Source organism: Salvelinus sp. IW2-2015, unplaced genomic scaffold (assembly GCF_002910315.2).
Source record: "Salvelinus sp. IW2-2015 unplaced genomic scaffold, ASM291031v2 Un_scaffold3477, whole genome shotgun sequence".
NCBI lineage: Eukaryota > Metazoa > Chordata > Actinopteri > Salmoniformes > Salmonidae > Salvelinus > Salvelinus sp. IW2-2015.
The window spans coordinates 24,296-37,540 of NW_019944757.1; the positions used below are offsets into that span (position 1 = coordinate 24,296).

Below are 13,245 nucleotides of genomic sequence, written 5' to 3' on the forward strand. Positions count from 1 at the left end.
TTCATCCCCGTATCGATTACCAGGCCGGCATGGATGGATCATGTGTTACTGTGTCTGTTTTTAAATGTTTCTGGTATCGAATACATGGCTTGGATCAGATGTCTGTGGCATGTTCAAATACACCGGCACGCTGTCTCTCATTCCTTCTCTCTCTCTCGTCCCCCCTTCTCTCCATCATTCCCTCTGTCTCTCAAACATACAGCTTCTGTCTCTCATAAACACACGCACACACACACACAAAATTCCCATTCTCTAGGACCTAGGCCTATATCTCACAAACACACTATTTCTCTTGCTCACACGTACACAGCCTCTGTCTATCCCTCTCTCTATCAGTGTGTGGATGACAGCAGTTTAATATGACCCAGGGGGAATGAAGGCAGTTGCCGTTACAAGCCTGATAATTCGTCAAGTCACGAGCTAATGAGACGGTCATGGGAGCTTTGGCCACAGACACACCGGAATGTTGGGAACAGCCAATCACAGGACACAGTAAATTCTATGCAACTTTATTTATTCCCATCAGGGGTGACTTTAAAAATCAAGTTAGACATGTTTGCATTGTTAAGAGAAAGACATAGTAGTGTTGAGGTTGATGCAGTCTCAAATCCTAATTTAGCCTCATCCTGAATGTATGTACTGTTTTGAAAAACATAAACATAACAGTAGGTATCTAATACAGAAGCATGTAACAAAAGTTTCCCATAACAAATGTCTAATATCTCAATATTGACCAAATATGCAATCTGTCATAACTTCACAAAAAAATTGCAAATAGGAGCACTAAATAACTCTGATTTATGCTGGTAGAGTGGTAGAAACGTTGTTTGTAGTTTACATAAATTATAGTGATGAATAAACTATAATTTACACATTTTGATAGAAAAGAAGATACTGTATGTGTGGCGTACGTCTTTTTTTGAGCAGAAAAGTCGCAATAAATTCGATTTAATGCCTAAGATTTAATCATTGGTTCTGCTCTCGATTAGTCAGCCTGTTTCATTGTAGTGCTTTTTGCGCAAGCGGTTATATCCTTCTTCACAGGGAAGAGAAGAGGCGATTTCAACAGGTCCCACGAAGACAAACAAAGAACCACACCCGGTATTGTATGACAGTAGCTATGTCTAAACAGATTATTTTCAAAAATAGCATCTTCACGGATATTAATCACCGTTTTTTCGGGGATAAAATACCATTCATGTTCCTCGTTCTGCTACTGGCATCGCAGCAAAAAACAAAATGGTTTACAATGCAGCTAGCTAGCTAACCTAACGTTAGGCCTGGAAAGCTGCATTTAGTCGGACACTGCAGGTAGTCATTTTGGAACCTGTTTTTCCGCAAACCTAAGTTATAAAACGACAGGAATGTATTTGCACGAGTGCACAGCTGGTTGGTACTAGCCAATAAAATGAGCATTACAGGACCTTGCTGATTAGGTTAGCTAACTAGCATTGTAACTAACTCCTAATTTCAACTGGTTAGCATCAGAGCGACTCAATGCGTTTGTAATTAAGCGGCATTTGACATCTTGTGCAGTTTGTATATAATGTATAGGCTAACTTTACAGTACAGTTAGAGAAAGTCGTGTTTATATTAGCGATCTAACTCATGTAAATGAATAAACGGCCAACTACAGCTATGTTGCTAGTAGCCCAATAATGGACTAGAAGCTAAGGTCGGAGTAACGTTATAGTGCAAGGGCCTTACCGTTACTGTTCTATTTAGAGGGGAATTGCCCTGGCAGCAAATACTCCATCTAAATGTGTATCGATTTTCAATTGCGCTATGGGTTCTAGAAACATAAAGCTTCTTTTACTTCATATCACATCAAAACAATTTCACAAATGGAAAATATACAGTTACTGTTTTAAAGGTCTTTGGGTAAAAAATAACGTATTCAAACGGTATAACTGAATCAATGCACCCATCATACCAGGTCATTTAATACATTAAAAACTCAATTGGATGAATAAGATATTTGCCCACGTGCTCATTCTCAAAAACAAATCTTTTTGAAATTACGTCAACACATATGTAGTTACTGGTTAACGAAGTTACTGGTTAACGAACTAGCTGTTTCGATGCGCATGACCAGAATGACGCATAACTAACCACCAAAGGCATATCTATCTCTTCTGGAAATTGAGAAAACCCGTCCAACTCCCCCCTAACCATTGCAGCTAGTATCTTAGTGACAACAGGTTTGTGCGTCCGTCTTCTGTTAATACTCGGTGTTCGGAGATGCAGATAGATAATTAGCACAGAGTTGACTGCGTTTTCCGTAAACAAGCACTGTAACATGGAAATATGGCAGTGTGGAAACCTAACCCTATAAAGCTTTGTAGTAATTTAACCTTTTTGTTTTATGAAAATTATTTCTCATTGATAGGAAGACACGTTCTGTATGTTTCCCAAACTGTACTGCAAGTGATGCATGTTAAAGTTTAGAGAAAGTGTCTGGCTTTTATGTGCCAGACATATGATCTTCCAGTAGAGGCGGCTGGGAGATATAGAGGACAATCTCATTGGAATGGCTGGAATAAATTAATGGAACGTAGTCAAATGTGGTTTCCATATGTTGTGCTTGATATGTTTGTATTTATTCCATTCCAGCCATTACTATAAGCCCGTCCTCTATAGCTCAACCCACCATCCTCCATTGCTGTCATCAATAGGCCTTAAAGGTAGTTAGCCTCTATCAATTGAGTAAGTTCCTAGTTACTGCACCCATTGTCTATTTGAACAGAATCCTATATACTTGTCCTTTCTTATGCATAGAACTTCTGCTCTTTGAGACTGATGTATGATGCCAACCCAGATTAGCGTCTAACTAACCTATCCCTAATATTCACACAAGCTTGCTTGATGGTGGATAAATCTGTGCAGGATGCTGATGGACTTCTCAATTACAAGATAGACTATCATCAGAGTCTAATGGCAAAATTTTACTCTATGACTTCCTTAAGGCATGCTTCAGTTCGACTGGCGCCTATGCGAAACGAACTAGTGTTCTCACATATTCCCTTATAATACCTTTATACACTTTCTCAAAATAGTTAGAATTATCTAAGATAACTCAAGAAATTGGTTTAAATTGTAATGTTTTTGCACAGGAGATCTTACTCGCCCAATTTACATCTAAGATGTTTGGTGCAGTATTTCTCAATGAAAACAATTTGTGTGAAAATGAGTCGTCTCTCATTGAATGACAGACTTTATAGAAAAATCCCTACTGTTGACCAGGCACAGATGAAAGGGCGTAACCTCTACCACCACTTCGGCTTGCCTCGAGAGAAAATTTTGTGTCCGAACAACGAAGAAAACTTTACTGAAGTCCAAATGAACAAAAACGTCACAATGTCATCATAATACATGCACCAAACCCTTCTGAACTGTTTCGGCTGGGAAGCAGGCGGACGCCTTTACAATTGAATCGGTCCGTCATCTGAAAACGGTGTAAAAATACTGCTGTTTGGGCTTCTATGAATTTTTGTATAATAATTTTCCCCTTAATATTCCTTGTTTCAGGTCAACATACAAGTTGTACATATATTTGAATACAAGCAAGAATCAATTACATAAAACATAACATTAGCAACAGAAAACAAAAGGGACAGGCTGGTGTTATACCGTATTTATCATTAGAAACTGGGTGGTTCGAGCCCTGAATGTGATCGGTTGACAGCTGTGGTATATCAGACTGTATACCACGAGTATGGCAAAACATTTATTTATAATAGCAATAATGCACGGCTGGGGTTGTTGTATATGCCAATATACATGGCTAAGGCTTGTATCCAGGCACTCTGCGTTGTGTCGTGTTTAGAACAGACCTTAGCCGTGGTATATTGGCCATATATCACACCCCCTCTTCCCTTATTGCTCAAATATACCGGTATTTGGTGTACGGCGTGGGTTTTAACTTACCTTCTATAAGGTATTTGAATGTTTGGTTTAGATCTGATACGCCATGTGTAATTCGTTATTATAGTTTACTCCACTACTTATATCATCTCTTTCGCTCTCTTTCTGTGCCGCTTTCCACACAGACCTAGCCCCGTTAGTACATGATTACTGAGTCAGAGAAAATTTAACTAGCTATACAGCCTGATAATACCAGTGATGGCATAGACCTAAATCAGAATGTTTGTGCAACATTATCTTCTAAATCAGAGGATACGTGAAGCCTGAGTATGTTCGCTACATGCAGTTGCTAAGAGAACATTATATGTAGCCAAGATTATAGGGTTCCCTAGAAACACTTATCAACACTTTGGTTGCTACCTTGTCTCCTCCCTGGCATTTTGTTCATTTCATGTCAACCAACACTGTATCCAAAGTGTCCGCTATTATATTCTAACTATAGAATTAGAATAATACATTTCCATGATTCCAACAGTTCACCGAAATGAACATTTGGTTTAGGTCCACTCGGTCACTTAAGTGGGCAAGGTAAATGTCAATAAATACACAGCCATTCTGAGTGAGTGATCACCGTCAACCTATTGGAAGAAATTCTATCCCGATGGGAGTGGTCACATCCGAGATGAATATGTCCCCATCCACATGGCATGAGTGGTCACTAAATGGTTGTTGAATGAAACGATGAAACCATATGCTATGCGCGTCTGCTACGTCATCAACTCCATATCTACACCACCATCAACAACAACATCCCTCCAGTTGAGTGTGTCCAGACGCTTGTGAATCTGCCAAGCATGTAACTTTCTGGCGGCTCGTGGTGGTCCAACGCCCTTTTAAGACACTATATGTTGGCGTTTACTTTATTTTGACAGTTACCTGTACAATACATAACATAATTACATTTTTATTACATTAACAAAAATAAATATTCTTCTTTATTACTCATGACATTTCTCAGGGTATCTGCAAGATTAGGGAAAGATAGCATGAAGGGGTCCCATACTTCCCCCCCTTTGTTCTGAAGTATGGAATTTGTTTTCTCCAGTGGCAGCCTTTACAATATCTCATAATACCACTTTTTAGAGTAGGTTGCTGGTCTTTTATCCAAATCAAAATAATCCATTTGCAGGCCACAAAGTGTATATAATTTTTAGGAGATTGAGTTGTGCTAGTGTACGTAATGGCCTGTTTTCTGTGACACCTGATACAAGTAGCAACGGGTCCATTCTACTATGACATCTTAACTCTATCTCTTTAGTTTTTCTCCCAGAAAATTGTTAATGTGGTGGTATGTCCAAAACAAGTGCCATTGGGTACCTCTCATTGTTGTACTTCCACATGTTATTCTTTCTTGGCCTTGATCAAATTGATGGTTCTAATGGTGTTGAAATAGTTAACATTGCTTTTTTCCCTGTAAAAGAGCATGACTGCAAGATGTTTAAGAGAAATGATGGAATTTTCCCTCCCCTCAATTTAAAAGGAAACAAAAACAGTGAAAATAAATTCTCACTACATAGGGACCCCCTCCTGTAAGAAAACCAAAAAGAAGAAATAATACAAGCAAATCAAATTTGAGAGAGCCCAGCATCTGTAATCCTGTTTCTGCTTTCCACCTCTCAGCTTCGCGTTGCTCACGAAAGTCCATCCCAGCTCTACCCTCATCAGCTTGGGCAGATAGGGCAGCCAGTGCCTTCGGTACCTAGGCCGGGGAACCCCGTTCCTCTTCGGACCGTCCGCGCTCCGCCTGGCCAGATCAAGCCAGCTAGCCCTGCCCACTGACATACCTGCCATAACCACGGCAACCACAACTGGCCCTGTCCAACCTCTCAGCAGACATGCGCAACACCATCGCTCAGCCGCTCGCCACCGTCATGTACCAGCCTCAGCAACAGGGGCCACCCTTCAACAGGCCCAGGAACATGCCATACCATCAAACAAACACCGGCCACTCTACGGATGGCAACAACATGGCCCAGATGAACAGCTACCAGGCGGGTCAGTTCCCGCCGCAAACACGGCTACCCGAGGAGCTGGAGTCAGCGATCTCTGTCCGTGTTCAGGGCGGGAGGGACGAGGACACCACTACTCAACCAGAATACCCAGATCTCCCGGCAGCACTGGTATTATCTCTCTGCTCTATCTATCTGGGATACGGTCAGGGTGGGAGTTCAGAGACTGCCTATTCTAACAGCAACAACCTTGTCTCGCTCTCCTGCGATGACCAGCAGAATCAGATGCAAGATGTGGACTGGTCCAACTACCAGACTCCCAGTAAACTCTTTGGTCTCAATCAGCAGCAGCACCTCCAGCAGTCCTCCCACTCTCATGCTAACCCCAACAGCGGGCATTCAGGAGGGGGCATGCAAAGCTGGAATGCTCCTGTTTCWGAACCGGCTCGTCCACAGGGTGGAAACATGCAGGGTCTGTACGTACCCGAGAGCGCAGGCAGTATCCTGGCCGGCTTCGGTTTGTCAAACGATGACCTGGAGGTTCTCAGCCACTACCCTGATGACCAACTAACTCCAGACACTCTGCCCTTCATCCTACGTGACATACAGATACACAAAACAAACAGAAACACAGGCCCTCCTGCGTTCTCTCAAACTCTCCCTGCTATTCCTAACCTGCCGCCACCGCTGCGTCTTTCTCCACCACAGCGGCATCCTGCACATTCATGTACGACCAACATCCCACGTTTTCTGRGTGTGACGCAAACWGCGGGTAAAGTTATCGACTACGGCCACGCAAGTAGGGCGGCGGAAGAGGGTAGAGACTCTTACAAACGCGAGCTACCGCCTAAGGAGAGAGCAACTAAACCAGAGTCAAAGCCCACCGGTTCGTCTTTGAAACGTAAAGCTGAATCCCCAAGGCGGCACGACGACTCCTCCGACTCAAAGAAAGACAAAGACTACAGGAGGCGTGCTCCAATCCCCGACGCTCACAAGCACAAAATAACGCCCGTCAGAGAGCCGCCATCAAGATCTCGKTCGGAGCGCGAAGGGTCCAGAWCAAGGCCACAGTTCGAAGCCAGGAGTGAGTCGTCAAAATCAACCAGACCCACCGGTGCCAAACRCAGCTCTAGCGCAACCAAGAGGCTCCCAACACCCACCATGATAGGTGATTTCTCTGCGGACCCTCCGAAGGTGTACCCCCACACCTGCTCCCTGTGCGACATGCAATGTGAACGGGCTAAGGTGAGTACCGTACCTGTACCGCACACGTTGTTCGCCAAGCAGAGATTTTGTTTTTGTTAAACGGATACTTCAGGATTTTGGAGTCTGACGAACTCGTGGATACCATTTGTTKTCTCTGYGTCCAGTTAGGAAGTTGCTAATTAGCATTAGCKCAATAACTGGAAGTCTTTGGSAACTGCTAGCATGCTAGTAGATACCATAGACTTCCATTTGTTGTGCTGATGCTAGTTGGCTTTRGYTCGCAAAGCTACTTCTAWCTTCCATCATACTGGATACAGAGAGATTGTATCAATGAGTTCCTCTGGCTCTGGGGAAGTAGATAAAGGGCTTCATTKCCAAAATCACAAAGTATCCCTTTAAGCTTTTATAAAGGCCCAATGCAGTTAGAGGAAAAATCCACTCAAACTATAGTTTGGTATTTGTTTCCATTAGTCCACTGTTGATACACTACCACAGTGTTTTGAATGTCAGCAGTCAAGTTTTCAAGATATTGGACTTTCAAGAAGCAAAATGTCACTTGCCACATTGTCATGATGATGCAAAACCTTTTGGGACTGTATCAACAATGGACTAATGAAGGAGGGGGAAAAAAGTTTTGGGGTGGATTTTTCCTTTAAACACCATAACCACTTTTACATACACACCAGGCATAAAACACAGTGAAATACATCACATAATATTTGGTTCTACTTACAAAAATATACATATTTTAAGCAATGGTTTAACAGGTCTGATTCACATAAACAGTTTTGTTACTATTGGTGTGCTTACGCTAATTGAAACACCAGGTTTTCTGTGCAGTCTTTCAAATAATTTGGACATGTAAATACCTTAATCGGCATCCCAGCGGTGATCTGCAGTTGTGCTAGCACCAGCTGAGCCTCCGTCTTTAGCGACAGTGAAGTGAATTCGGAACACGATGTATGCATCTTTACAAATAGTTTTCACATACAAACTTTATATGTCCGAAATCAGAATCAAATATGCTTCCAAAAAATAACATGGTCGCTGTGCTAGAATGTATATTTTGATTGGCAGTTTTCTGCATCTGTCAGTGCCATCAGGTAGCCTGATTCCAGATGTGTCCATGTAAACAGCACTATTAAGGAAATYGTTCTTCTTGCAAAGYATGTCAATGTTTTTATTAAACTATTTTATTGATCTGACTATCCACAATAATCACATTGTGTGCATCTAACCGTACRCGGTGTCTTCTCCTTTCAAACCATTATTTTGTAAATCCATATGGTTGGTGTTACTGTTGAGTTGTTCAACAATTAAAACAACTAAACACTAAAGGAGAAAAAAACAAAAAAACATTTGCTCCTGAAAAAGWAACCTGACCCKTACTCTGCTAATGATGAAGATGAAGAAGATGAAGATTGCAGAAGACATGGATATAACTGCAAAAGCTGMATCGTATTTGTGGTGAAGAGGACTAACTTTACCCAGTATTCACTCTTCTGCAGTGTACAAAAACATTATCAATGCTGTTTTAATACAAGAAACACCATTTTGCAATTTACATATTTTTTTTACAGGTTGTTGCCAAAATGTCTCTTCATAACTTCAAATTTTGAAACTTTCTTTAGTACTTTGCCATTTGATTTGATGCCTCAAACTTGAACAAGTAGTATCAATACATATATTTTTGATAGCTTGTTGAGGAATGCATTCAAGATATGGAAGACCTATACATATCAATAATACCCCTAAATATACATAATACATTTCCACCACACTCCTTAATGCATACATAAGCATAGGCACTATGGTGGTGTAAATGTGATCCTACCAATCACATCTCTCTGCTGGACTCTGGTATATATCTAACCATTATTTCTTTATTTTCTTTTGTTTTTTTCCTCACAGGACTGGATCGATCATGTGAACACAGTCAACCACACAGCTAGCTGCAGAGATCTGCGCAACAAGTGGGTGTTTAAAAAAATAAATAATGCTAAAACTATGCTGGCAGTTAAAATCCTTATGTCTATTGAAGCACCCATCAGTCTAAGTAAAAAAAATATATATAAATCCCATCAAAATCCATCAGTTTAAGATATCAGATATCATTTTATTTTTGCATGAGCTGTGTCTCAATCCATCACATCCGCCTATGTCAGCCTTCCGCGTCCGTGATAGGTGGCCGAGCTACAGCGGTGTTTATCAGAGCATGAGACATCCCGAAAATCGGTCTTCTCCCGAAGATGTCTGTAGGGTCCGAACGGTTTGAGAAGTGTCATGTGACTCCTCTGAAGTCAGTAACGCTGATGTGCCAACTACTGTCTGTAGCGTCCGAACCATTTGAGCTACATACTATGACCCCACTATGGAAAGTGGTGACTCACAAACACGATGGTGTTCTCCGTTTTGCTCCATGACCTTCTAAAGCTAACCCTTACAAACAAATGAACTATGGACGAGTTAGTTTTGTTCCAACAGAAATAAGGGGTTAAGTAAAACAAAACATTTCCTGAGCTTTCTTATATCCTAGATATAGGACAGACACTTCAAAACTTAATTCTTTATGAATATCTTTATTTTTTTACTGCCTCTTTTTTTTTTTTTTGCCATTTCTGAATGTGTTATTCAATGTATTTCTATGGGCAATAGGAGACCAAATTCAATATTTCCTAAAAGATAGATATATATTTTTTAGCTTTTTGGGATTCTTAAAGGTGTACTAGAAATTCAAAATCAAATAGCTAAATGATCCATGGTATGACCATCTTAAGGGTATGTGGGACGTTAGCGTCCCACCTGGCCAACATCCAGTGAGATTGCAGAGCGCCAAATTAAAATACAGGAATACTCATTATAAAAATTCAGAAAACAAAACATATTTTACATAGGTTTAAAAATTAACTTCTTGTGAATCCAACCACGGTGTCAGATAAAAAAATAAATAATAATAATTAATAATATAAAAAATGCTTTACGGCGAAAGCGTACTTAACAATTATTTGAGAACATAGCCCAGAAGACAAATCATTACAAACAGTAACCAGCCAAGTAGAAGAGTTACACAAGTCAGAAATAGAGATAATGAATCCCTACCTTTGATGATCTTCATATTGTGCAGTCAGAAGACATTCATTTACTCAATAAATGTTCTTTTGTTCGATAAAGTCTCTTTATATCCAAAAACCTCGTTTTGTTTGCGTTTTTTTCAGTAATCCACAGGCTAAACACAGTCACAACAGGCAGACAAAAAATCCAAATTGTATCCATTAAAGTTCATAAGAAACATGTCAAACGATGTTTATATTCAATCCTCAGGTTGTTTTTAGCCTAAATAATCGATAATATTTCAACCGGACAATAACTTTGTCAATATAAAAGGTAAACATGAAAGGCACTCTCTCGGTCACGCACATGAAAAAGCTCTGTGACACTGCAGGGTCCACTCATTCAGACTGCTCTTATTCCCTCCTTTTTCAGAGATACAAGCCTGAAACAATTCTAAAGACTGTTGACATCTATGGAAGGCATAGGAACTGCAATTTGAGTCCTAAGTAATGGATACTGTAATAACATTGAATAGAAAACTACAAAACCAAAAAAAGTATACTTCCCGAATGGATTTTTCTCAGGTTTTCGCCTGCCAAATCAGTTCTGTTATACTACAGACACTATTTTAATAGTTTTGGAAACTTTAGAGGATTTCTATCCAAATCCAACCAGTTATATGCATATCATATCTTCTGGGCCGAGTAGCAGGCAAGTTTAATTTGGGCATGCTTTTCATCCAAAAATCGAATGCTGCCCCCTACCTAGAGAAGTTAAAACAATTCCATATGTTAGCTTAGTACCCCTCCCCCACAACGGTTAGACTTTTAGAGTTAACTAACCCATAATACTCAACAATAACCCATGGATGATGTACTCATGTCTCTTCTTTCTCCCCCAAAGGTATCCAGACTGGAATCCAAATGTCCCAAGGTGAGAGATGTTCCTAAAATGTAGGACTACCTATTTTCACCCTGATTGTCCAATCGTACCTTTTTTTAGATTACAACTGTGCAACTGACAAAACCACCTATCATTTCCTCTTGTGGTGTGTATGTCACTGGTTTGAATCACATATAATGTCAATTGTTTCTTCTGATCCTCTCCTCCCCTCTTTGCCCCAAACCAGGAGGGACCCGTCTCAAGGTCAGGATGCCTGTGCACCTGGCATTCCCTAGAACGCTCTCCCTCCCGCTCAGTTCCCTTCCTTGTCCTGGTCCCCCACCCCCCCTCCGGACCGAAGCAGAAGGATCTCTCCGCCCACCTCCCATGGACACACCCCCCACACCTCTGGCCGCGCACAGCCCCTCCCAGTCCATCGGCGTTCTGCCTCCAGCGCTCACAGGCCGGAGAAGAGAACCAGCGAATCCTCAGGTAAGCCACTTTGTCTAGATGCTAATCTGGGCTAGTGGTTGACACTGTTTCCCAGACCCAGGTGAAGCGTATTCCTGGAGTGCTAGTCTGTTGGCATTGTAATATATCTGCCCTGTGCTACATCGTCATAACCCAGACGTCATTTGTTACCCCTACCTCCAGGGATATCTACTGTAATATATCAAATCAAACTTTATTTGTCACATGCGCAGACCTTACCGTGAAATGCTTACTTACAAGCCCTTACTTCTTATTCTTATGTGTCAGATTTAAAAAAATAAATGTACGGAAAAAGCACACCATGCAATAATCTGAGTACGGCGCTCAGACACAAAAACAAGCCGTACAGGTACCCGCCATGTTGTGGAGTCAACAGAAGTCAGAAAAAGCATTATAAATATTCACTTACCTTTTGATGATCTTCATCAGAATGCACTCCCAGGAATCCCAGTTCCACAATGAATGTTTGTTTTGTTCGATAAAGTCCATAATTTATGTCCAAATACCTTCCTTTTTGTTGTAATATATCTACGTCATTATAACCCAGACATCTGTTACCCCTACATCCAGGGACATCTACTGTAATATATTTACGTCATTATAGCCCAGACATCTGTTACCCCTACATCCAGGGACATCTACTGTAATATATTTACATCATTATAACCCAGACATCATCTGTTACCTCTACCTCCAGGGATATCTACTGGGAGCTCCTCACGAGAAGGCCTGAAGCGTTCCAGAAATGACCCCGCCAAGTGTGCGACTGGCCACGGCAACAGAGCAGGGGTTTCTGGGAAACACGAGTCCGGGAAACGTGAGTCCTATTTGTCGTCCACCAGCAAGTTTCCGGCRTCCATGTCTGAGAAGCCACATCGTCCACCTTCCTCTGCTTCCTCTAAGCCAGGCGCCAAGCCAGCGGCCGGGAAGGATACCGCCCTAGGACAGGACTCAGAGGTGTGCCCTTCGCGGAGCTTTTGGTTCAATCTTTTGTTTGCTATGCACAGTGTCATTAGGGCTCTTAAGATTAACTACATTATCAGTAATAATTACTTTCAGTAGTAATATCATTAGGGAAATTTCACAAATTGAATTAGAACTAACTTATAAGCAGCTTCTTCACACTCCCATCCAACACAAGCAGTGCTTGTAAACCTTCCTTCCTTGATTTTAGGTCCAGTCCTCCAACGCACCACAGAAGAAGCCGAATCCAACGCTGCAGAAGAAGAATCCTCCAGGTTCCTACTTGCTCTATCTGACGGGCCTCCCTGTAGATGCCAAGTACCAGGAAGTGGTGTCACTGGTGCAGTCCTTYGGCAAGGTCACCAATGTCCTCATCATCAGGAACGAGGAGGGTGAGGAGAACCAGGGGCAGCCGCAATACAGTAAAGTGAGTATAGATAACTGTGGGAGTGTCAAGTTAGGCRTCATACCCTTTAATGCTAAGTGTGGTGTCTTTTTGATAAATATGAAGACATCTTGTTTAACCCTTGGAGTCGATTTCCCCTGCCCTGCATAATAAAACAAATCCCCATCAAAATCCCTCAGTTTAAGCATTGTTGTGGACTTAACATCCAATTTGTTTGTTTTCCTGTTTATAAAAGTGTGATTTTTCAGAGCGAAAACCTGAAGAAACGGAAACCTGGGAAAACTAAACAGAGAAAATGGAATTTGGGGGAAAAACTGAAACTGATTTTAAAGGGCTCAATAAATAGGCTGAAGCATGGGGTTGCCCCTCTGC

At 41.4% G+C, this 13,245-nt stretch overlaps 1 protein-coding gene across 2 annotated transcripts; it reads left to right on the forward strand.

Annotated features, from left to right (window-relative positions):
* Positions 1 to 5,394: 5,394 nt before the first annotated feature.
* On the forward strand, positions 5,395 to 12,385 carry LOC112075938 (zinc finger protein 638). Of its 2 annotated transcripts, XM_024142855.2 has the most exons (5): positions 5,398 to 7,118; positions 8,991 to 9,052; positions 11,034 to 11,063; positions 11,260 to 11,504; positions 12,202 to 12,385. In XM_024142855.2, exons 1-4 carry the CDS (start codon positions 5,760 to 5,762, stop codon positions 11,306 to 11,308), a joined length of 1,500 nt encoding a protein of 499 aa, XP_023998623.1. In that variant the 5' UTR covers positions 5,398 to 5,759; the 3' UTR covers positions 11,309 to 11,504; positions 12,202 to 12,385. The 2 variants fall into 2 exon arrangements, with proteins under 2 accessions (XP_070297229.1, XP_023998623.1); XM_070441128.1 differs by lacking the exons at positions 11,034 to 11,063; positions 11,260 to 11,504; positions 12,202 to 12,385 and adding an exon at positions 9,264 to 9,653 and having other exon boundaries at positions 5,395 to 7,118.
* The last annotated feature ends 860 nt before the right edge of the window (positions 12,386 to 13,245 follow it).